Here is a 27201-nt window from a genome sequence, read left to right as displayed (position 1 = left end):
CACCAGCTATCTGTTTCCGTGAGTCCCTTCTGAAGGATATCCGTGTCCAATGCACTTTCCACTATGGCGCCCAGTTTGCAGTCGTCTGCAAACTTTGTCAGCCAAAGTCCTCCCATGCTGGCCTGTACTTCTGAGAAGTAGATGCCAAACAATAGGGGGCCAAGGACCGAGCCCTGTGGGACACCACTTGTGACCGGCTTGGAGTCTGACACAGCGCCAGCAACTCTAACCCTGTGGGTTCTGTCCTTAAGCCAGTTTGCAACCCATCTTGTGACATATGGGTTTACATTTAAGCTGGTAATTTTTCTACAATACCCGAGTGGGGTATTGTGTCGAAAGCCTTTGCAAGGTCAAGGTAGGCTGTATGGACTGCCTTTCCTCATCAATGGCCTTGGTGACTGTTTCAAGAAGTCGACCAAGTTCAAAAGGCATGATCTTCCCTTGACAAAGCCAAACTGGGTCGGGTCCAATGTTTGCAAGTCCCCTATATCTTTGTTTATGAGCTCCGTTATGATCCTCTCCATAGCTTTGCAGACTAGACTTGTTAAGCTTATGGGGCGGTAATTACCAGGGTCCGTAGAGGCGCCGCCTTTGTGGAGTGGGACCACAGTTGCCGTACGCCACTCCTTGGGCACGTATCCTGTGGTAAGGCTGAGATTAAACAGCTGCCTTATGTGCGGGGTTAATTCCTCATTTAGCTCGTGTAGCACACAGCCGGGGACACCATCCGGTCCCATTGATGCTGTGTTTTTAGCTTTAGAGAGAGCAGCTTTCACCTGCGCATTTGAGATGTCCGGGAGGCTACACTCGGCTGGGATAGTTATCTCTCCTTTAGGGGGGGGGGTGAAGTTTGCACTGAACCTGTCTGCCAGTATGTTGGCAATGTCTGTGGGTTCAGTGATTTTTGTATCATTTTGGACCAATTCTGAGCATATCTGGGAGTTTCCACCCAGGTTCCTAACATAGCTGAAAAAGGCCTTATGATTGTCCTTTGAATCCATGGCAATTTTTCTCTCAAAATTGGCCTTAGTTGATTTTATGAGTGCTCGTATTTTTTTACTAATAATGATCAGGGGTGACTTCCCTTTTATGGATTTTGTTCTATCATGTAATAGCTTTCTCCTCTTATTGTAAAGTTTGTTAATGGCTGGGGTCCACCAGACTGGACATTTGCCCTTTGTGGAAAGAGTCTTGGTTTGATTTGGGATTGCCTGATCCATGCAGTCCTGGAGGTGTTCATAGAAGGCATTTGTAAGGGCTTCCGCAGCTTGGGTTGTGGTTTCCTCTGGCTCAGGGGCCTTGAAGGATACTACACCAGTCTTGAGTAGTGTGAAGTTCGCTTTAGAGAAGTTCTTCACTATGGTCTTTTTTGTTTGGGGTGGGGGCGGGATGTGGATTTCCAGTGAGATTAGTTTATGATCAGATCTCAACAATGAGGAATATACTTCCGGTGTGGAGCATTTTGTCCCCATGTTTGTGACAATGAGATCTAGTATATTTTCTCCTCTCGTGGGAACAGTGACTAGCTGTTCCATGGCATTTGAATTTATGAACTCCAGGAACCGTTGGGCTAGAAAGTTAGGGCTTGAGTAATGTTCCCAGTCTATATTCGGGTAGTTGAAGTCACCCAATATGATGGTGTTTGGAGATACATTTATACCCTCCAGTGTCTTCAGGAAGGCTGTGTGGGGTTCCTGAGTTTGAGAGGGTGGCCTGTAGCATGCTACAATTTGTAGAGCAGTTTTGCCTATGGTTAGTTGCACCTGGATGGTTTCCGAAGCTTCGTGCGTTGCCACCAACCTGGAGGTGTGGGTATCCTTTATGAATATGGATACACCCCCTCCTTTTGTGGTGTGGTCCGGGTTTTGGGGCCGGAACGCATGATAGGAGGTAAAACCTAATAGTGCCGGGGTGCTCTCAGGAGCCTTGAACCAGGTTTCAGTTACAGCACAGACATCGATGTTCTCCATACTGAGAAGGGCCTCGAGTGCGTGCATTTTGAGATTTAGACTTCTGGCATTGAGCAGCATTACCCTTGTTTTCTAGGGTGGTAGGTTTAGAATTTGAGCCTTGCCTAAAAAAGGCACTATGGGGGTGGCAAGAGCCTTAGCCAATATCCGGAATCCCAGGGGTGACAGGTGCAAGCCGTCCCTTGCGAAGCAGCGTGGCTTGTCAAGCATGTCATCCCAGGCAGACAGACACTGGATCCCCTTTGAATGACACCAGACATTAAGCCAATTGTTAAAGCTGATCATCTTGTCTCTATATTGTGGCATCATTCTTGGTGAAGGAAGGATACTGCTCAGGGTTAGGGTCATACCTGTCTGGGCTACATAATCAGAGAGCTCCTCTATGTCTCTTTTCATGTAGTCCAGGGAGGTACGTCTCAGGTCGCACACACCAGCATGGACAATGACTGTGTCATATTTGTACTTGCCGTGGAGTGACCCGAGTGCTTGTGTTATGTGGCGGATTCTAGCGCCCGATAGGCAGCTTACTGTGACCCTCTCCTTGTTCAGCCTGGTGAGTGGGACGTCAGTGTGTCTGACTATGGAGTCACCTATGACAAGTATATTTGGTGTTGTATTTGGCCTTAAGGGCTGTGACTGCTTTGCACACTGCTTTTGTGGTTTATGTGTTGCTTGTGGGGTGTCTTGAGGTAGCAGTTGTTTGGGTGTCTGCTTTGGAGGCCTCTGCTGTTTAGGTAAATTTTACTCAGAGCCTCCGAGTATGTCTTTGTGTGTTTATGTGTTTGATTCAGTGGAGTGGTAGCATTATGTGAGGCTGGTTTTGTGGTGTGTGTAGTTGCTTTCTCCTCCTGTCTGGTCTTGCCAGTCCTGAGTTGAGAGAGCTCAGCCTCCAGTTTGGCTAAATAGCTGCATCTCTCAAGTATTTGTGTTATGTGGGAGGAGGAGAGGGTTGTCTGTGTACATGAGGCAGTTATAACATTGCCTCAAGATTCCCAGATTCACCAGCTGGACCGGAGAGGAGATTGACAACTGACCTTTGGACATGCTAGAATAATATTGGGAAATCCTTAATTGAAAACAAGGGCCAGTGGGGAGTGAGGGTGTAGTGCTTTTAATTTTTAGTGCTGACTTATATAATTGCTTTAGTGAGCAAGTGCCAGGTAACTTGAGTGCAATGTGTTACAAGTAACTAAATGCAAAAACGACAAACAGTAATGTTCTTTCAAGTGAAACAAGGAAATAAGTACAGTAAGCAATGCAGATATCACTAGTGATCCACAGAAGCGCTGAGAAGTTGCGTATTAGGTGGAATTAGCTTCCAGGGAAATAACAAGCAAACAAACAACAAGCATATAAACAAAGCTAGATTCAGCAGGCCTGGATCTAGTCTATGCTAGAGCAAACAAGGTGAACCAATTTCAGTAAGATACAGTTCAAATATTCAGGCACTATAAACCTTTAACCAGAAATTCCCAGCTCAGAAGGGCAGAGTCCAGCCTCTTCTCCCACAAGAGTGCAGACCACGAAACTTCTTAATGTAAAATAACTGGCCTGAAGCCCAAGTGCCTAAACCAGAACTAATACACTTGGACACTGGGCTCTCAATCAGCAGTTCCCAACTTAGAAGGATGAAAGCTACCTGTCCTGCCACCACAGTGCTTGCCACAAACCTTCCTAATGTAAAACAACTGGTATGAAGCCCAAGTGCTTAATCCAAAAGACTTGAATGATAGCTACACTTTAATCAAGTTACAACCAAGCAGTAATAAATACCATTGAATACTTCAGAGAATGCCTGGATTAGTGCTCAAGTTACACAAACAAAGCTAGATCCAGCAGGCCCGAATCCAGTCTATGCCACAGCAAACAAGGCGCACCAACTTCAGTAAGAAACAGTTCAGATATGCATGCACTATAAGCCTTTAACCAGAAATTCCCAGCTCAGAAGGGCAGAGTCCAGCCGCTCCTCCCACAAGAGTGCAGACCACGAACCCTCTTAATGTAAAATAACTGGCTTGAAAGCCCAAGTGCTTAAACCAGAATTAATACACTTTTAGAATAACAGACACTGAGCCCTCAATCAGCAGTTCTCAACCTAGAAGGATGTAAGCTACCTGTTCTGCCACAACAGTGCAGACCACAAACCCTCCCAGTGCAAAACAACTAACTGGTCCGAAGCCCAAGGTGTTTAAACCAAAAGGCTTAGAATGAGTTACACCAAGCAGTAATAAATACAATTGAGTATTTTAAGATGATGCAAAAGTAAAAAGAAGTAGGTAAAAACACAAGTACAGTAAAAGCAGATGAATTTTTTTTTTTTTTTTCTGAACAAGTGCTGAGATCAAAGAAACAGATTTGAGTGCTGAAACTAGAAAACTGGCTAGTTATAAAAAAAAAAAACAAGCTAGAAGGCTTCCCTCAAACACAGAAGGGCTTGGGGGCTCAGAAGCCTACAAATAGTCTGTACCACTTAACAAGAAAGGCAGGAAATAAGCTTAATTTTTTTTTTTTTTATTTCCCAGATGCTCTCTTTGTACACAGTAGGAGTGCCTGAAATCAGAATATGATATCACTGCACTCAGCTGAGTGAGCAAATGAGATGGGCCCAGAGGCAGGCTGAGGGGCGGGCAGTTTCAATGCCACTGAAGAGCAGAATAACTTCAGTTAAAAATTCCTTCAACACTCCTTCATACACAGTTTAAATCAATTAAATACTGTATTTTTAAAAAAAAAAAGTGCAGATAAAAGGTACTTAAATTCTCTTATACGTCCAGTTGAATATAACCAAGTTCTTAGCTGGCCAAGCTGAAGTTTTAAAGCAGGAATTATTTCACATGCACCAGTTTAAATATGCAAGGACAGGAAATCAAAGAATGTGGCTACCCCCACACCTGTAATTACTAGCAAATAACAAAATTCAGCCAACACTAGCTTCAGTTCAAGTTACTGAAGATCAGAATAACTTCAGTTAAAAATTCCTTCAATGTTTTTTGTTTTGTTTTCATATATGCATTATGCTGTTGCATTTTTTAGCTTTGCATATTTATTTATTTCTACATGTTTTGTTTTAATGATTGGGTCATGTGACTTCTTGGCTGCCGGTCATATGACTTTTTTAGACCTATATATACTCTGCATTTGTATTTTCAGTATTGATAAAGGATTTTATCCGAAAGCTTTGCTCCTCACATTAAAATGTTTTTTCTACTGAGAACGTTGTTTGTCTTGCTGGACCTCTTGGCATTTGTGTTTGAACGTATGTAGACAGCAATCTGGCCTTTGGCCAACATGTAGCCAAGATAATAAGAAAGTCATTCAATGTCACCCAACTTATAGATAATATGGCATCCAGGTCAAAGGAAGTTGTAGCACCACTCTATTCGAACCTTATCAGCCCCATCATTAAGTACAATGCCCCTTCTGGCATGTACTTAACCAGACACGTACAACAGCAGGAACACACACAAAGGTTTATTACCAGATGAATTCAGGTTATTAAATACCATGTCCTACACTGATCACCTACAGGTTCTGTCTCTGTATTCAGTCTCCTACATGCTGCTGACAGGGGGTCTTTGCCGAGCTTACACGGCTTCCTCAGATATAGCCCTGATGGATGTATTGCACATGCACAAAACAAACAGCATCAGAAACACAAGATTCAAGGATCTGAACTTCACTCGTGACATAAGCAGAATATACTGGAGGGAGAGATACAAGGATCCCCACACTATGGAACTGGCTCCCCATCCATGGGAAACAGAGTTCATCCCTAACCCTATTCAAACAAAACCCTGACAATCGGATGGGAAATCATAAATTTACCCCCAGTCTGACCCTTATGGGCAGAAGCCATCAATAAGACAACTATTATCCTAAAACGTCCCCCATACATAATTTAGTTGCCTCCCTACCAACATTCCCTCCTCATAGCCACACATGATACTCAAGACTCAAATGGTTTGGAGTGTGCAGCTAGGCTTGCAAGGGTCCTAGTCATGAACTTATGTTCATAGACGGTAACTTATACTTGTATTGTATAACCTTTCTGATCTTGACAAATGCTTTCAAATTCACTACAACGTATGTTACTTTAACCATGTTAAACAGACATATTTGTAACCTTTTGCAATTATGCATTATTATGTAATAAACCACAATTTCACCTAATGGAGAAATATTTGCTCCGAGAAGTCAGTGTAACTGAATTTGGTTAATCAAAGACTGTCAAATGATTAGTCAAGTTAGACTTTTAAGAAATAGGGTTTTAGGATAAAAAGATAGAGATTTCCGGTTACTCTGAGTTACACACACAAAGTTGCAAAAAGGTATTGCTGTTTCACTAGGCTTAGCTTGTTTATGTCATTCTGAGAAACAAGTTCCCCATCCAGCAAAGGTAGCCATTACCCATAATGCTTCTTGGCATGCTCAACAGCTCAGTATTCAATTTTTCAACCTCTATTATTTTTTTAACCCATCTGGGTTAGGGTCAAGGTTTACACTCCATGGACCTATTCACTTCAATAAAAGGACAAAGTGCAACCTAACCCAGCAAGAAATTGGATCAGTACTTCTCATAAACTAATATGACTGCAATACTCATTAGCCAAATTGGAAAAACTCTTCCCCACATTTTGGAACTCCTTACCTAATGAAGATTAGATTTTGTAGATAAACTTTTTCTATTATAACAAAATGAGAACAGTTGAAGTATACCATTGCTCTTGTTTTCGAGACACTGTACAGGCTCACTAACATTCTCTATAGAGTCCACACAAGTTGACCTTCTAAAACTTACTAGCACTAGTTTAATATAGTTTTACATGTGTTTGGTAACTTTGTAAATGCTTTGTAGTGTTTTTGGTACAAGTGCTTATGCCAGCACCTGTAAATGCTACTGTATATACCATGACTAAATGTTTTCGCCTTTGTTCTGTTCATGAACTTGCTACTTTGTTTTTGCCACTTGTCCCAGGAAATGCCTGCAAAGTGTCATCTATCAACCTATGGACCTGGTCAACAAACAACTAAATAAAAACACACAAAAAAGGTCACTCGTAGGAAGCAGACCCATACACTTAGGTTTAGAGAAAACAGAGCAAGATTAAAGGAAGAAAGTGGAGACCCTTACAAAAATCTGCAGAAAGATCATGCAAACTATATAAAAAGGTATCCCAAACAAGAAACGAACCACAGGGTTCAATTATTATGAAGTAGTAACACAAACCATGGTTCCACTCTACCACCATGCAATCTTTATTTCCCATCAAAATCAGTGATGTCCAATTGTCTAATATGGTATAATTATTTAAGGTATAGATAGTTGTAGATGTTTCTGTATTATTTTTGAAGCTTGCAAAATTTTTGTACTCAAAATGTTTTTGTAAGCCTTTGGGGCTTTTCTCCCTGGGTCTCCACTGAAAACGGAGATCTACCTGCTTAGACTTCCCAGTTATCAAATGACAATAAACAATGCTTTATAATGGCCCATAAAAAGACTGCTACTGCAAGAACAGCAGCACCCTCAAAAAAAAAAAAAAAAAAAAAAAAAAAAAAAAACTGATGCAAAAAGTTTTACTAAGAACATACCCAGGTGCTGCCTAACAAAAGCAAGCATAATGAATTTTAGAAAGTGCATGACAGTAGCACATATGAGAGTACACCCTCAAGAAAGGAGATGGAAAAACTGAACTTAACCAGGCTTTCACCTTTCCAGGGGCAACAAACACACACAAATATAAATCAACACAAAAAAATCCATACCCCCAAACAGCAGAAATACTTTGTTTTTAAAACAGACTCAAGATATGGTGTTAAATTAGGAGTAGGGCAATGGATGCATCTGCATTCCCTGATACGATAATAAGGTTAATTAGGAGGATATAGGATGTTTCAGATGCAAGAATTAAAGTAGGAGGGCTTTTCTTCAATAAGTTGTATTTCAACAAGGGAACCATACAGGGTGTCCTCTTTACCATTTATTTACTTTTTATTTAGAGCCACTGGCAAAAAATAAAGGTATTCGGAAATTTAAGGACATAAGATTGGTATTGTAATCAAGAAAATATGGCATTTGCAATTATTATTAATTATTTTGTACTAGATAAATACAGAAAAAGGACATCTTAGTATTGTGGAACATTTTGAGACAGTTTCAAGCTTTTTGTGATATAAAATTACTGAAGATAAAATGAAGGCTATGCCCAAAATTATGCACTCACATATTAACCCAATACCCATATTTATAGGGAAACTGTAGATTAAACAATCTTCTGGCAGCTAAAGATATGTAGGAAGATACTGAGCAAACAGAACAACTGAGAAATTAAAAGCTCTTGTTTAAGGATATGAATAGCAAAATACAATCAGTGAATTGTTTTAGTTCCTTTAGTTTTATATGCAGGTCATGCATGTTTTTATCAACCACAGAAGTTGTGGACAATAATTCAAAGAGTTTAACCAATTTATCGGACAGAGGTTGATCCTCCCAATAAAACAAGGTGGTTTACGATTACCTGATTTCAAGGGATACTTTAGAGCTCCACAGTTAAGGCTCATATACATAACTCAGCAGATGGTAATAATTCAAAGGAGGAAAAGATAATGATGAAGCATGGACAGAAGTTCAAGAAATAAGAAGTGTGTGTGATTTTGAATGTAGACCCCCAAGGATAACAATAAATAACCGTACAGAATATATTCATAAAGTTGGAGAAAGTATTCTAAGAAAAATGTGAAGGCATTGCTATTCTATTCAAAAATCACCTTATTGTGCAGGCATTACACATTCAATATCCTACCATACTTAATGCAGAAAATTTCCACTCAACTGAAGCTCAACTCCAAAAAAACTAACAAACATAATTGGATGCTACATACCACCCAGTAATAACATACCCACTCTGGAAAATCTGCTCCAATGGTCCTGTACATCACTCAAAAATGAAATTGCCACCTTGGGTGATTTTAATATTGATTGGCTAACCTGTAACTCTCTCACCCCAACAAACCACATTGATCTCCACAGTTTTACCCAAACCAAACAAACACCTACAAGAATTGACATGGTAACTAATAGGGAATCAATCCTAGAATGGATACTAAATAAAAGACCAGTCCACTCCTCGCTTACAGGCTGCCTCTCAGATGGACTAAGTGACCATCTGCCAACCTTCCTACTCAGACAACGCACTCAACATACCAAAAGCACCTTCTATCAAACCATTAGAAACAAAAAGAACTTTAACCCCAGCAATTTCATACTAGACCTAAAACACTAATTGGGCACCTCTGAAATATCTTAATTTAAATGAAGCAGCAACCTCTTTTGATCACCACATTGCCACTGTGGTCAGAAAGTCCTTCTATGTGGCACATCTCATTACTAAGAGTTTTGCATCCAGGAAGAAAGAGGTTATTGCCTCCCTCTACTCTTCCCTCATTAGGCCAGTCATAGGAGTACAATGCCCCATTTGGCATGTACCTCACTAGACACCTGCAACTGGAGAGGCTGCAAAAGTACCTCACAAAGAGGATCCTGGGTCTTAAACACTTGTCCTATATGGACAGACTCAAAAAAATTCCAACTATTCTCTGTCTCATATCGCCTACTTAGAGGTGATATCTGCTTGATTTACAAAGCCATGTCTGACCCAGCTCAGTTATAAATGCTACATCTAAAGAAATCCCAATCCCTCTGCACCACATGGTCCAGAGACCTCAACCTCATTACCACAATTAACAGAACATGCTGGAAGGACAGGTTCATAACCCAGAGACTGCCCATGCTATGGAACAGACTTCCCATACATGTCAAGCAGAGCACCTCGCTGACCCTCTTCAAGAGGAATCTTGAGTGGATGGGAAACAGAAAATTCACCCCAGGGATAACACCAGTGTCTCTACTCGACAGAGGCACTGGGAACCAAGGTAGTGTACCACTATGCCAGGGTAATCCTATGGCTAGGCTTGTAAAGGCCCCAGGGCCACTAGCCTAGTATACACCAAAGAACTTATTTTAATACCACCTTTTTAAGCATATTAAACCTACATGCCCCTTCCACAACATTAAGATTTAGAGCCAATCCCACTCCATGGCTTACCAAAGACACAGAGTCCCTCCTCAAAGCCAGAGACAAAGCATGGGACTACTGGCATATAGTCAAGTCACAAGCTACAAATATCAAGAGCTTAGGAATAAGGCCAAAAAGTTTAAAATTTGGCAAGGTTAATTACTTCTCCATCCTTCAAATTACGCATCAATATCACCCTCAAAAGTTCTGGGCAGCCATCAACAAATTACTATTTCCAGGCACAAGTAGTACTCCCTCCCCCATCCTAGTAAACAACACTGAAAACACTGCTACTCAATTTAACAAATTCTTTACTGAAACAATTTTATATCTAGCCAACCAACAGAAAAATCAAAACAATCCCCCCTACTTTGAACCCTGCACAACTCACCCAAACAATAGCTCATTCTAATTCCAGCCCGTCTCTATAGATATGATAAAAAAGCATCTAAAAAATTCAAACCCATTACTCTGGCCTCACACAAATTACCATCAGAATTTCTAAAAAAATTTCTGCAGATGCAGTAGCCTACCCTATAACCATTCTCATTAATACGCCCCTGACAGAATCCATGGTTCCCAAAATCTGGAAAATCTCATATAATCCCACTTCATAAAGGAGCCAACTCCACAGAACTTACTAACTACTGACCAATAGCTATTCTATCCCCTTTAACAAAAATCCTGGAAAAGTGCATACATTCTCAAATGACAGACTACCTGCATTCACAAACTCCTGTCAAACACTCAGCACGGCTTTTGGCCCTTTCACAGTAATAGCCCTTCTTTCTTTCACCAATATAGTTAACACACATAGGAACAATGGCAAATTTGTATCTCCTACCTTTCTCGACCTCTAAAAGGCCATTGATATGGTCAAACATGATATACTTATCAGAGCTATCTGAACTAGGACTAAATAAATCTTCCATTTCCTGGTTCCAAAGTTATCTAGATGGCCGCCAATAAGCAGGACTGTGGCAGTAGGAACTCTCACCCCTTCTTCCAGTCACTCGGTGTACCACAAGGTTCCATATTAGGCCCACTTCTTTTCACCCTTTATACCAACAATGTCTACACCTCTACTCCAAATGCATCTGCCATACAATATGCAGATGATTCTACATTAATTTGTGCAACTTCCTCACTACAGGAACTCCATACATTAACACAGCAATCTTTCCTCTCTATAGAAGCATGGCTCTCCAATATCAAACTCATACTTAACCCTGCTAAAACCGAGCTGCTGCTCTTTAAACCAACTAGACTCACCACATTAGCTATCCCCTTTAACATTACTTCCAGCAACAACACGTCTCTCTCTCCCAGTGAACACACCAAACTACTTGGCATACAGATTGAAAATCTAAGATTTGATATCCATATTTCTCAGACCATTAAAAGAAAGTACATAAAAAACTAGGTACCCTGTATAGAATAGGTACCCTGTATAGAAAGACAATTCCTCTCCAAAGAAAAGCAACCATATCCCGCATTCACCTTATCTCTACCCTCCTCTATGCCTCACCCATTTTTACCAACCTTAGAAATACAGACTTAGCAAAGCTTGAATGCTGCGATAACAAAATAGCTAGATTCGCCTCGGACTCCCCATTTAGAACTCACCAGTACTCATCCTTAACGCAGCTTAACTGGTTGGAACTCCCCCAATTCTTTACATTACAAATCAACTGTCTCTGGCCCATAAAATTCTATATCAACCAGATAAAACCCCTGCACTACAAAACGTACTTCACCTTCACATAAATACTGGAACGCTTCACTCCAGTAACAAATTTCTCCTCAAAGTTACTAAACCAAATAATACAGCAGGGGACATGTTATTCTCTAACTACGTGTCAAAAATCTGGAACATTCTTCCTAATGATATAACTATTACCCCTTCCTTCACACAGTTTTAAACATTCACATAGCCCATCTCAGTAACAACTGTTCACTTATAGCCCATCTCAGTAACAACTGGTTATGCACTTGTAATGTACCAGGTTACACATACCCACCACATTATACCGCTCACTTCTCTTACCCGACGACTTCTTACAACTCAAGTAGTTTTAACAGGCCTAGTCTCTTAAACAGTATTGTATATAGTTTATAAGATATAGTAAAATGTATTGATGTTTCCACCTTGGCCTAAACAATCTCACTAGAGATTCTAGCTTAATCCCATGTTGATACTTTTATTATTAGATAGGAGACATAATATGTGCACATCTTATAACTCTACTGACCTTTACAATGATGTATTAACTACTGTGTCTTTTATAAAGTATTAATTTCTAAATTGTATTATTGTCTGTAATTTTTGACCTTATATATTTTCTGATCAATGTCTAACTGAATGTTTCAACTGTTATTGTTCTAGACATATTAAGATATGTTCGAGATATTACCTGTGTTTGACTGCTTGTTTTGTTCACTTTCTGGAGCTTTTCTCCCCGGGCCTCTACTGAAAAAGGACCAGTGTCCAGTGGACTTTCCAGGTTAACAAATATAAAATAAAAATAAATAAGAAAAATGATATACCACATTACCCATCCACGTAATGATGTGTCAGCCTATTGCTACAACTGCATCACAGATGTCCAATCTAGCTTCTTTGTTCTCTATATATTCTGTAAATCTAAACTATTCTTATCTTCTTCCTTCAATAATACTGCAACCTTTTGCTAATCTCACTTTTCCTACAATTCATAATCACTGTAAATTTTCTGTAAATAACAATAATTTAAAAGAACTGTATTTTGCTTTTTCTAAGCTTTGAACTTACTGAATCAATAGGGAATAGAATTTAACTGTTGTATGATTACTCCTCTGTCAGACATGCTATGAAATTTTGTATGCATTTATCACAAGTATCCAAGTATATACCTCAATACAATTCTTGTTTGTATGTGTTTGTATACTAGAACCTCACCATATAAAGCCAAGTAATACCTGTATGTATTTATCTTATGTATATGTATCCATTTGTTTGTCTCTGTTATAATGTTTTGTATGTGGAACATTTCTCCCTGGGCCTCTGCTGAAAATGTTTCTGCCCAGTCGGACATTCCTGGTAAACAAATGTAAAATAAAATAAATAAACTAAGCCAAAAAGAGAAAGGAGATTCTGAAAATAAGGATGACTGGAAGTTGGGTTACAGAAAATAGGCAAGAGGGAAGCTGGAATAACTGGCAAAGAAACCAAGGTATCGGGAGCAAATAATTATAGGGAGAAAGGTGAGAGACTCAGATGAGGCCAAATAGTAGCTTGGACTCCAAGTTAGAGACTACGCTCCCTACCAGGGAATGATATCAGATTATAGGCAAAGACAAAGGGGACAGGAAGTCCTAAGTGAAAGACCTACGCTGGTACAGCCTTTAGTCAAATCTAGAAAATAAACTGCTGTTACAAAAGGGATAATTAATAGGACATATAAAAGGATGACGGCTAAAAGAATCTGAGGAAGTTAGAGAAGAATGGGAAGAGAAACTTGAAATAGCAACTTACAAGGGAACAAAGGGGGGACATAATGTAAGGCTACCAAGTATGCAAAGTGTAGATGGTTTAGGATTTTCACTTGGAAGCGTCTCATGTGTTTTTATACCCCAAGCAAACTTCAAAATATTTCCTCATGTAGACAGTAAATTTTGGAGGTGCGACTGAGAAAGAAAGAGGTAACTGGGAACATGTTTTCTGTGGGTGTAATATGTTGGCAGAATTAAAAATCTGCTACAGAGTACTCTGTCAAAAATACTGGGGGAAGCAAATTGAGGATTCCACCTCTATCAGCAGACCAGGTACCAGTGGTGTACTTAAATGGATCTGTGCTGAGCCCCCTACTGTTTGGAATCAATTTCTCAGAAGTCCAGGCAAAAACAGATGGATTGAGGCTTATCAAGTTCACTGCTGACTGCAAACTGGGTGGGTGCAATCATTGAGTCCCCCGACAATGCTGACATATTAGAAAAAGGGCTTACACAAACAAATGATTAGTTCAAGTCTGTGGCTTTGGCACCAAACGCAAAAAGTTGCATCATCCCTTTCAGCAAAGGGGAAGTAAATGCAAAAACACATCATCATCACTTTCGGTAATATTAACAGTACACCCCCCCCCTTAGCTCAAACCCTGTGGCGAGAGATTTGGGAACACAGGTTGACACAGGCAACCTTAACTTTGATCACTGTATGTCCACAGTGGTAAGGAAGGCCTTCTATGTATCTAAGTAAGGGCATCACATCCAGAGCTAAATATGTTATAACTCCTCTATACTTACCTCTCATCAGACCACTAAGACTACAATGCTCCCTTCTGTATGTACCTTACCAGACACCTGCAGCAGCTGGAGAGACCTCGGAGGTTTCTCACTAACAAAATTCAGGGCCATCAACACATGACCTACATGAACAGACTGAAGGCCCTATCACTGTACTCTGCATCTTACAGGCTGCTGAGAGGTGACTTGTGTCTGGCTTACAGAGCAGTCTCGGACCCTGCCCTAATGGAAATGTGCTCATCCACAAGTCAGAAGGGACAAGATTCACTCGCTCTAAGGATTTTAACATATCCTGCAACATTAACAGGACATGACAAAGAGAAGGATATGTCTCGCAGAGATTGCCACCCCCCCCCCAAAAACAAACTCCCAGTTTATGTAAAACGGAGATCCTCAATGATTCTATTTAAGCATAACAGACAACTAATGGCAAGCCGTAAATTTACCCCATGGGTGTCACCTATGACCCTCTTGGATAAGGGCAGTCTGTGACGATCATAAGACTCGTGATTCAAATATAGACCATACAACTTGGTCAATAAGGGAATAAGGGTATAACATGGCTAGGCTTGTAAAGGCCCTAGGGTCAAAAGCCTCATAACCTTCTATGAACCTATGAACTGTAACTAAGGAAATTCTTTTGAGCTGGGACACAGGATCTGAATTACTCAGACATAGCAAGGCCTTATTAATTTAATTCCATTGGCTGCTAAAAAGAGAAATCACTGGAAAATGTAAAGAAAAATTCAACCCAACTGTATTTGAAGTACTGCACACTAACATAGATAAAAGAACTGGATGAGGGATCTTTAAAAAGCAGATGGAGCGAATAACATAGAATAAACACAATTTATGGGAACAATACATGCAGAATAATGTTCAGGAGGAATGTGGTTTAAGGGAAGGCAGGAATTTAGCAATGTATGTTGTATTAGACTGAATGAGTTATAAAGAAAGAACTTACGTAACATACAAGGTATGTAAACGATGTTTGTAAATGGAAAAATATCAATAACCTATCCACACCACACCCCCTCCTTTGCCAGCTTCACCCCTATCATCCCCTTCCTATGTTAGCTCCATCCTCCTCATTCACAGACTCCATCTCTCAACATATTCCTATTAATATCATCTCTCAACATATTCCTATTAATATCACACTATCTGCATACTACACTACTCTCCTTCCTTCATTTCTACAAACTTTATCACTCTCCTCAAAATCAAATTATCCACTGAAGTAGTTTATCTGATTTACTCTCCAATACTCCCTAATCTAATATGATTTTCCTTACTCTCCTATCATTAATACTGTTCTGCGCCTCTTCACTATTATCATATCTGGTCCTTATCCAACCTACTCCAAGCTCTCCTACAGATACTACCTCTTACACCAATTACACAAATCACGACTCCCTACCTATCACCGCTCATCACTTTCACACAGATGCATTTTAACCAAAATGAAATCCTATCTTTACTACACAACCCTGAAATTCCTCCTGCTCTGTGGTAAAATCCACCCTAACCCTGGTCCCAACATCTCACAATCCACATCTTCAACCCATATTCCAGGTACACAAAATATGCTTACATTTATCTCAGTAAATACACATAGCATGTGCAACAAAATTTCTGAGCTTCATGCCTGGACAACTGCACAATCCCCTGACATACTAGTGATCACTGAAAACTGGCTTAAACCACACAAAGAAGGATACTGAAGTACTTCCTCCAGGCTTTAATATGTTCAGAGCAGACAGACCTAAAAGAAAAGGAGGTGGTGTTGCAGTAATATATCCTGCTCCTATTTCTCTAACCTCTCACAACCAATCTGTACCCTCCTTTGGCAAAGCCGAACTACCGATCACCTACCTTAAATTAAATTAAACAATAATAAAAGTTTTATATAAAAGCTTTATACATACCCCCTGGCAATAACTTATCAACTCTGGAAAATATCCCATCTTTGGTACCAAAAAATCTCTCTGGAAAAAATATTAGGTGATGTCAACAATGACTGGCAGAAACTTAACTAAAAGTTTCCCAGAGACAGGATAAACTTATTTGGATTTTCTCAACTAAATTACTCACCCAACCTTTACTAGTTCCGCAAACCAAAATGGCTCAATAATTGACTGGACTTTGGTCTTCCATCCTAACAATTTTTCCTCAATCCAAAACACTTCTGGCTTCTATTAATGATCACCACCCCATCTGTATAACCAGACATATTTCACATTCATGTAGACAACACACCTACAAGATAGTACAAAACCTATCCAACTTTGACCAGCAGGCCTTTATAAATTTATTAAACTCCCATCAACTGCTCCTTCCTTAAAGACTTACCACTAGATGATGCAGTTGAACAACTTAACTTAATTATACATTCCTAAACAATTTAGACAATTCAGCTCCCACCAGAAGGGAAAGAGTTAAAAATCAGCTATACTCCTTGGCTTTCTGTCTATACCAGATCATTCATGCAAGACAGACAAGGCTCAGACAACTTACCTAAAACACAAAACTCACAATAATTTACAGCATTTCAAAGCAATGTGCAACCTTGTAAAGAAACAGGTTAATTTAGACAAAAAAATTCTATGCAAAGCCACAAAATGAGCACAAATCCAGTCCAAAAACTTTCTGGCACACTATCAAAAAAATCCTAAAACACAGCAAGTCAACCAGTTCTACTTCCTTCATCAAATCCCTCCTGTGCAAGCTCAAGCCATGTTCCCTCTCTAGAGACAATCTTCCTAACAAATTTATAAAAATGCTTGCCAACTCAATTGCCTATCCTGTCTCAATAATTATTAATAGATCCATCAAAGAGTCTTATGTCCTTTCCCTGTGGAAAAAATCCTTCGTCCTTCCTCTCCACAAAGGTGGCACCTACACAGAAATCTCTAACTATATGCCAATATATCACAACCACATTCTAAACGACTCCCTCCGGCAGCCTTGCAAGCTAAACTGCATGCTTCTTCATCCTCAATTTTTTTTTGGGGGGGAGGGTTCTAAGTGAAGTACATAGGTCTATTTTTATCAAGTTATTAACACTAAATGTTTCAGTTGTTCGACATGTCAATTTTCCATATTTTCACAGCACGTGCTGATGTTTACCTCATAATTTTCAGGTTGTTCCTAATAAAATGTTTTGCTTTCTGGCAGTCGTTGAGGATTTAATTCCTTGTTTTTTTCAGGTTGTTCCTAATATATATATATTTTTTTTTTGTGGCAGTCGTTGAGGATTGAAGTGTCTAAGTAATGACATATCTTTAAATGTAAACTTCCTACCATTCAAGAAAGTGCATGCAAACACAAACAGTGTTATTGTAGCAGCTTTCCGAGTTTGTACTAGCAATGCCTAAAAATCTGTCCCTGTTTTTTTTTTTCTTTTATCTACCCTGTCCCCCACTATTATGTTTTGTTTTTGGGCAGATATGTTGAACTCAGAGGTTTGGACGTGTGTAACAGTGTTAGAAAGATACTGTTCATCAGAAACAGAACATTCTTGATGTAGCTCATCGAACTTCTACCTCCTGATGGCATTACCATTCGAGGATCTAACAGCATCTTTCTTTCTTGTTTTAACACTTTTTATTATGCTGTTAGAAACAACCATGAATAACACAAAGGGTTACAGCAAATAAAACATTGCTGAGTTCAAACGGCATTACATAAGAAGTGGGACAAAAAGTAACCTGAAAGCACAATTGAATATCAGCAGGAGTTTCAATCAGAAAAATAAAGATCATACAGTGCGACTTGCATACTGACTAGCATAACATTGAAAAATACCTTCCATGTGTTCAATATGCATATACTTTGTGTCTGAAACATTACACTAAAAAAAGGTGGAATTTCTTTTCCAAATAAAACGATATCTTGAAGGGCTGCCACAATACATCGACTGCAAGTCGTTTAGAATGTGGTTGCGACAATACTCAAGTACCCTTTCACCAATATAAAAATTCTAGAAAAATGTATCCAAACATTTTTTCAATGCCTACTTGACAAACTTCTCTACCCCACCAAACATGGATTCAGACCAGTACACAGCACATCACTGCTCTACTATCCTTTAATGACACTCAACAAAACTCATGACTCAGGAAACCTTGTCTTCTCTGTTCTTACATCTATCCAAAGCATTTGATACTGTCCCCCACCACCCAACTGTTATCCCAACTACTTCTTCTGGGCTTAACCAAAACGTCCTTACAGTGGTTCACTAATTATCTTTCTAACAGATATCAATCTGTCAAATTAACTAACTTCTCTCCTTGCTTACCTGTTAGCACTGGGGTACCCAAAGGCCAGATGCCTCTAACATTGCTATTACTTCTCTGAAGAATACTTCAATGTGGTTCACATACAAAACTCTTGGGTGTAACTATTGACAACAATCTTAAATTTGACCTACATACCAGACCTACATACCAGGATCATAAAAACAATAAAAAAAAATCGGGCATGATGTACTGGGATAAGAAATTCATCTCGAACTCCACAAGAGTAACCCTTATCACCACCTCTTACCCTCCCTTCTATACACTTACCAATCTCCACTCTTCCCTCAAAGCAAAACTTAGTCAATGTTATAATAAAATAGCTAAATTTGCCACAGGGGAGTCCCATTACTCTCACCATTGCTCTGCTCTCAAGCCCCTAAACTGGACTGAACTCACCATCTCACCTTTAATCAACTAACATTAACTCACAAAATACTGTACAACTCTTCCATTTTTACAAACTTCATCATCACTACTTCAATGCTATATCCTATCTTGTAACCTACACTCCTCTCACAAGTATCTACCGTCTATTTATAAACTTCAAAGAAGTAACAGGGTTAGTCAGTACTCTCACTGTTTTGCCAAATCATGGAAAAGCATTCCAGAAGCAGACATATACCCCACTATTACTCCTTCATACAGGAATGCATGGATCATGCTATCTCAAGTAAAACCAAGAATCACTCCTCCAAGAAAAGGAAACCAGTCTGGTGGACCCCTGCCATAAACAAGCTATACAACACTAGGAAGAAACTAGTACGGAAAAAGAGTAAAATCCAAAGAAGGAAAGACATGCCTGATCAGTATCAGCAAGAAACTATCATCCCTCATTAAATCATCCAAGGCTAGTTTCGAAAGAAAAAATGCCAGTGACTCCAAAGATGACCACAAAGCATTCTTTAGCTATGTCAAGAACCTAAGTGGAAACTCTCAGATCTGCTCTTAGTGCAGAATGGCACAAGATACACTGAACCGACTGATTATCACCAACATTCTGGCAGACAGGTTTAGTGCAAACTTCACCCACCTCACCCCCTAAAGGGCCGATAACCATAACAGAATAATGTATGGCCCCATCAATCACAGACACACAGGTTAAAACAGCCCTATCCAAAGCCAAAAAACACAGCTTCAATGGGACCGGATGGTGTCCCAGGCTGTGTCTTACAAGAGCTCCAAAATGAACTAACCCCTCACCTAAACTCACTATAAAACTCAGCCTCTCTACAGACTACGTCCCTACCGAATGGCGCACAGCAACAGTTATCCTGCTCCACAAAAGTGGAGCCACAACGGACCCAGGGAACTATCGCCCTATAAGCCTGGTCTGCAAGGCTATGGAGCACATCATCATGGAACTCATTAACAGACAATGGAAACCTCCAAACCTTAGACCTTACCCAGTTCAGCTTTGTTAAGGGCAGATCATGCCTCCTAAACCTGATGGACTTCTTTGAGACAGACAGTTACCAAGGCATTAGACGAGGGAAAGGAGGTCCACACAGCCTACCTAGACCTCGCAAAGGCTTTTGACACCATTCCCCATTCTAGTATTATAGACAAGCTCACCAGCTTGAATATAAACCCCTACGTCACAAGATGGGTTGCCAACTGGCTCATGGATAGAACCCACATGGTGAGAGTTGCAGGCTCTATGTCCGACTCTAAACCGGCTACAAGTGGCGTCCCGCAGGGCTCAGTCCTAGGACCCCTCCTGTTCGGTATATACTTCTCAGAGGTACAGGCAAGCATAGGAGGACTATGGCTGACCAAGTTCACAGATGACTGCAAACTAGGGGCCATAATTGATTCCCCAGCTGATAGACACCCTCCAGAAGGGTCTCACTGAGACGGATACCTGGTGTCAAAATCATGGCCTCATACTAAATGCCAAAAAGTGCATAGTCATCCCCTTTGGAAAAAATAAAGTACCCACGAACTACCACATAGGTGGTAGTCCCCTAAACACAGAAAATGTAATAAGGGATCTGGGAACCCAAGTAGATAGTAATCTCTCCTTTGATAATCATATTGCCAAGGTGGTTAAAAAATCCTTCTATGTGGCCCACCTAATCACAAAATGGTTCACATCTAGAACAAGAAATGTTATTGTGCCTCTCTACTCATCACTCATTAGACCCATCACAGAATACAACGCCCCATTTGGGATGTACCTTACAAGACACCTGCAACAGCTGGAAAGACCACAAAAGTACTTCACCAAAAGGATTACTGGCCTCAAACAGATGCCCTATGCAGCCCGACTCAAGAAACTCCAGCTGTACTCGGTTGCATACCACTTACTCAGAGGTGATCTCTGCCTGACATACAAGGCCATGTCCAACCCAGAATTGATGGACATGCTCCACCTAAAAAAAATAAATAAACAAATCCCGGAGAGCTACAAGCTCTAGAGATATAAACCTCACCACAACGACAAAAAGGACATGCTGGAGGGATAGATTCCTGTCCCAGAGACTCCCCATGCTTTGGAACAGGATTCCAATATATATCGGGCAGAGCCCCTCACTAACACTCTTCAAGAGAAACCTTGACGGGTCGATGGGAAACAGAAAATTTACTCCGGGGATCACTGCAGTGGCTCTGCTGGACAGTGGGGCAGGGAACTAACGGCTCTGCTGGACAGGGAACTAATCGAAGGGGGTGGCGAAAGCCAACACATTCTGGCTACTGCCAAGTACTTACCTATGAACCTAAGTCTAGGCTGAAAGAACATCTAACCAATAACTGGAACTGCCCATGCTCCTTGCCATCTTAGTACTCCCTTCTATTCCCTTCATCCCCACTCTTAACAGACTTTCTCTTGATATATCTTACTTCCCTTCCTGCTTTACCAACTTTCTAGCTCCACCTCTCTTTAATTCCTTATCATTCTAATGTCCTTTTCTTACATTCTTACACTAACCTTTATTTATCCCAGAATTTATGACTGAAATTTACTATCTAGTTCTCCTACCAGAAAGAGCATATACCATCCATTATTTATTCTGTTCTATATTTTTCATGCAACATTATGTAACATGCATATTAGGAACTATTTTCGATTTTGTACATGATGTATGGTCCACTTTATTGCTTGCCTTATATTTTGCTTACTTTCTTATATTGTATTCACATACTGTACTACTTTGTTATTGTCTTAATATATGTAACCGTTGTTCTATTTTTTAATTCTATTTAATATGTACTGTGGAGCTTTTCTCCCCGGGCCGCTGCTGAAAATGGGCTCATACCCAGTCAGACTTTCCCAGTAAACAAATGTCAAATAAATATGGCTGGATTGGTTTTCTTTCATAGGTTCACAGGTTCATACTAGGCTATCTGCCCTAGGGCATTTATAAGCCTAGCCAGAGTGTGTTTGGCTTTCGCCACCCATTTTAAATTTATTTTGCTATGCCCTTGTCCGAGATTAGTATACTGTGCCTCTGTCCAACAGTGACACAGAAGTGATACCCAGGGTAAACCTACGATCTCCCATCCACTCATCAAGATTCCTCTTGAAGAGAGTCAATGAGGGACTCTGCCTAACCTGGACTGGGATTTTATTCCAGAGTGAAGGGAGCCTCTGGGTTATGAATCTGTCCCTCCAGCATGTCCTATTTAGTTCAGTGCTGAGATTCAAGTCTCTCGAGTGCGTAGCTCGATGGGATTTGAATTTTCTGAGGTGCAGCAAGTCCATTAATACCGGGTTGGACATGGCTTTATACGTCGGGCACAGATCGCCTCTGAGCAGGCAGTATGCCACTGAGTAGAGCTGGAGTTTCTTTAACCGGGCAGCATATTGCATCTGTTTGAGCCCTTTGATCCTCTTGGTGAGGTACTTTTGGTGTCTTTCCAGTTGCTGCAGGTGTCTGGTAAAGTACATCCCAAAAGGGGCATTGTACTCAATTATGGGCCTGATGAGGGATGAGTAAAGAGGCACAATGACCTCCCCTGATCTAGATGTGAATCCCTTCATGATTAGGTGGGCTATATAAAATGTTTTTCTAACCACTTTGGCCACGTGGTTTTCAAATGAGAGACTGCTATCAACTTGGGTCCCCAGGTCCCTAATTACTTCTTCCGTACTTAATGGATTACCACCTATGTGGTAATTTGTGGGCACTTTGTTTTTGCCAAAGGGGATGACTATACACTTTTTGGCGTTTAGCTTGAGGCCATGGGTCTGGCACCTCTTGTCTGTTTCTACGAGGCCCTTTTGTAGGATGCTTGTGTCGGCTGGAGAGTGTGGTTTCCTTCTCCTCCTGACTGGTTACGCCAGTACTGAGTTGAGAGAGCTTAGCCTCCAGTTTGGCTATATGGTTGTATCTCTCACATGTGTTGGAATTTGTTGGGAGGAGGAGAGGGTTGTCTGTGTACATGAGGCAGTTGTAACATTGCCTCAAGATTCACCAGCTGGACCGGAGAGGAGATTGACAACTGACCTTTGGACATGCTAGAATAATATTGGGAATTCCTTTATAATTGAAAGAAAGGGCCAATGGGGAACAAGGTACTCAAGGGGAGTTTGTGAGTTGGACATGCTAGAATAATATTGGGAATTCCTTTATAATTGAAAGAAAGGGCCAATGGGGAACAAGGTACTCAAGGGGAGTTTGTGAGGGTGTAGTGCTTTTAATTCTTTAGTGCTGACTTATATAATTGCTTTAGTGAGCAAGTGCCAGGCTTTAGAGTAGGAATAGGGTGTTTATTATGAGAACTAGATCAGTTCTGAGGGAAAAAGTGAAGAGCAGACTTTGTGGAGCCGAGAATGGTTTAAACCCAATTAAGCGGAGCTGCCCGATGCTGCGCTATGCGCAAAAGCACGCGTACCTATGTTTCAACTGATAAAGGTGTTTAAAAAATACAGGGTTAAACAAAACTTACTTAAAACACTAATGCTGTTCAGTTACTGCTATCATGCCTCTCACTGGTCCCTGATTTTCAGGGACTTCTTTGATTTTGATTCAAATTTTAGGTCTGTCCCTCTTAATTCCTCTTAAAACTGGTGACTGCTGGAGAAGTGATGGTGAAATGTAATAAATAATGACAGTAATTAGAGCTATAGACTTCTTTTAGTTCAAAAAATGTATATTAATTAATGTTTCTATATTCTATCAAAATCTAGATTTACCAGTGCTAATATTTAAAAAATGGGTCCCTGATTATTTCCGGAATTGTCCGTGATTGGTTGAGACCTACATTACTATATAATAATTCGGAAACATTTCTGTCGGAAATTTGAGGCTATACCCTTTTCCAATAAGCCCAGGTACAGGGTACCACAATTCAGTAGTGTTTTGCACAAGTCCAAACAGGTGAAAAAGGAACTTATAACGGCTACAAAGAGGAATTTAAAAATCACGTCATGAAAAACAGCTAGCTACAACAAAGTTGGCCAGTATTAAATATATTTACACAGTCAACTTTCTGTCACTGCTAGCGACATTTCCTCTGTCATTTAGTGTGATGAGATTGTTACTAGAATCACCACACAAAAAAAAAAAAAAAAAAAAAAAAAAAAAAAAAAAAAAAAAGACATGCATGCTCACAATATTTAACAATTACGCTGCTCTTATATAACCAGCAAAACTGATTACTTTGAGCATTTGCCTTAGAGATTACAGACGGTATCATGCAAGTATGGTTCCAACATTCCGCAAAAAAAGGCATAATGGAGACTCACCGCACAACCATCCTGATCTTCCCATTCGGCGGAATTGCTGAAGTAATCCTCATCCATCGCAAAGAATAAACAGAGACGATATGAAGTTTTGCACACTGACATCTACTTATCACTAAACCTGGACTCCATTCAGTTGCTGTGGCACTTAAAAATTACGTCATGAAAAACAGCTAACTACAAGAACGTGCCCACAACCAAATTAACGTATGATTTATTGAATATAAACTCAGATTATTTAAACTAAAGGAGTGGGCGGCCTTTTAATATAACGGATGTAAGAAGGAACTCTATACTAACCAACTAGGTAAATAAAACTTACTTCAGAATTGAATTCCTCTACCCCAACCCCGCGTAGTAACAAACCCCGCCCACAATAATCTATGGACCACCGTTGTCATGTCTTGCATATTCATGAATATTTATTAGAGCCGACCTCTCGTTAACTCTCCCTTTTTTCTTTTTGCACATGGGGTAGTCACATCATTAGTAACCAATACAACATCTATAGCAAATGGCATATAATGAATATTCATTAACAAATCGTTTTGCTTGTAAAATATGGTTGCCACCTTTTCAAATACCCAAAGTGGGACTTTTTTTGTCTAAACATGAGATTTTGCAGGACAAAACAGTGCAAAAGACGGAACTTCACTTTTTTTCCAAAATAAAAGCTTATACTGTTTCTTATAACATTTAGGTGTTTCAAATACAAAATAACTGTTTTACGCAACCATTAAGGAAAACTTGCCAAATATTTTTTGTCCTAAAATCTCGGGACATTTGCTTTTTTTTTTTTAGCTTTTTTTGAATAGGACACAATTGTCTAAAGATGGTAACCCTACTGTAATACTAAACAGCCTGAACGCATTTTGTGGATAATAAGACGTATAAAACATTTAATGTCTCCTATTACTACCTAGGTCCGCCTTTGGTAAACTGGTGCCCTAGACAAAAGGGTTCCACAATACCCCACCCCACCACATACACACACCACCCTGTGCCCCAATAGTGATGTACCTACACCACCCAGATTACATTTTCTTTGTTTTTCACACCGTTTGTTTTACTCTTCAGTTTTTCTTGTATTCATTCAACACATTTAAAAAAAAACATTTATTTAGTACAAAAAATAAGTATTGGAAAGGTGCCCCTGCTAGAATGGCGGCCACCTAGTTGGACTGTGCCTAAGGCTGGCTACGATTACAACCTAAATGTGGAGGAGGGACAGGGCAAAATTATGGACGTTATGCAAAACATGTTACTAGCTGGATTAATCAAATGACGCGATGGGCAATGGCTGTATGGTTAAAAACCCTGAACTGTGACATATATATGTTACAAGATGTGGCATAGAGGATCAAGGCAAGAACAGGAATGCTTCTCAGTTTTAGGTTTTTTTTTTTTTTGGGGGGGGGGGGGGGGGTAAAAGTTATTGGTCTTTCGAGTATTGTGCCGGAGTTGTTACTTCCATTCTCTGTTCTTCGATGGTAGTTTTACATTATAGTGTGCTACAAACCCAGGCAGAACAACATGTTTAGAGTTGGACTATAAGAGTGGGGAATGATTAATGTTTATGTATATACCATCCTTATTAGATGGATGCAGTTATGGGAAATGGTAGACTTCTGGCTACAGGTAAATTATTATTTTGTTTGGGGGAGGGGGCTTTGATAGTATATTATCAGAAATGAGCAGAAAAGGAAACATTTTGGAATATACTGATGATTTTTTGTAAATAGATTTTAACAAACACATTCTTTATCATCTAGAAGTCCAAATGGTGTTTTCTCAGCTAGGACTTTTTCAAGTAGTGATTTATTTGTAGGTAGTAGAGGAATTTTGTAACTTTTTTTTTCTTATCATAAGGCTTTATGGAAAATGGTAGAAGCAGGGATTGTGGATAGCATGATGATATTTTATCAAAACAGATTTAAATGTTTGTGTATTCCTTTTTACAATATAACATAATTTTTTATTTTACAATTATGGAAAGATCACATGGCCTTAAGATTTATAAATACATTGTAGTTCTTCTTCTTCTTCTTTCGGCTTTTCCCGGTTAGGGGTCGCCACAGCAGATCACCTGTCCGCTCATGATTGGCAGTGGAATTGTCTGCTCATGACTGGCAGTGGAGTTTTACGGTGTTGAGTTGTCAGCCCGGCGCCCAACCTTCCACAGAAGGCACACACATGCACACACTCACACCTAGGGACAATTTAGAGTGTCCAATCCACCTACAGCATGTCTTTTGGGATGTGGGAGGAGACCGGAGCACCCGGAGGAACAATGGTGGATATGTTTAAAACAGAAGTTAATTACTAAATATAAATTGCTTTTCTTCCAGGAAAAATAGGGATTTAACTAGCTATTATGTTTTACTACAGCAGTACGAGGAAATGGTATTTAACAATATGGATAGTAATACGATAAATGAAAAGATTAGGTCTTTTAATCTAAGGAGAGCGACATTATTGTTACAAAATATGAAATATAAGAGACAAGGGCCTGGAAAAGATGCATTACCTATATCTTTGTACAACAAGGACAAAGATTTATGTATAAGCTGTATTTGTATAGTGAAGGTTTTGTAGGAAGTACTGAAATATTAACTCAGAAAAAAATCATTCATTATTCCACTGCACAAAGATAAAATCTATACAGATCTTTCAAACTATAGGCTAATTGCTATTTTATCTCTTCTATCAAAAATATAAGAAAAATATATTCATAAGCAACGTATCAATTATCTAATAAATAACCTGCTTCTGTCTTCAACACTACATGGTTTCCATCCTCATCACAGCACAACTCCAAGATCGTATGGAGCAATCCCCCAAAAAAGCAAACCACTGCTTTCTCCCCACAACATACATCTGCTAAAACACTA

General features: G+C 39.8%; 1 protein-coding gene across 3 annotated transcripts in view; it reads right to left on the bottom strand.

Moving 5' to 3' along the window:
- The window catches only part of NELFCD (negative elongation factor complex member C/D), a 1198759-nt gene extending 1174090 nt beyond the window's left edge, over nucleotides 1-24669 (bottom strand). For 2 of the 3 annotated variants that reach the window (XM_044089975.1, XM_044089974.1), the window contains exon 1: nucleotides 24314-24669. In XM_044089975.1, coding sequence (XP_043945910.1) covers nucleotides 24314-24415 — 102 coding nt within the window. In that variant the 5' untranslated portion in view covers nucleotides 24416-24669. The remainder of the gene's footprint in view (nucleotides 1-24313) is intronic. The other variant, XM_044089973.1, reaches the window with a different exon arrangement.
- Nucleotides 24670-27201: the final 2532 nt, after the last annotated feature.

Source organism: Protopterus annectens, chromosome 12.part0 (genome assembly GCF_019279795.1).
Source record: "Protopterus annectens isolate FY-2018-M chromosome 12.part0, PAN1.0, whole genome shotgun sequence".
Taxonomy (NCBI): domain Eukaryota; kingdom Metazoa; phylum Chordata; order Ceratodontiformes; family Protopteridae; genus Protopterus; species Protopterus annectens.
Note: the sequence above shows the minus strand (reverse complement) of the source record. Positions and strands in the feature narration are given on the sequence as shown.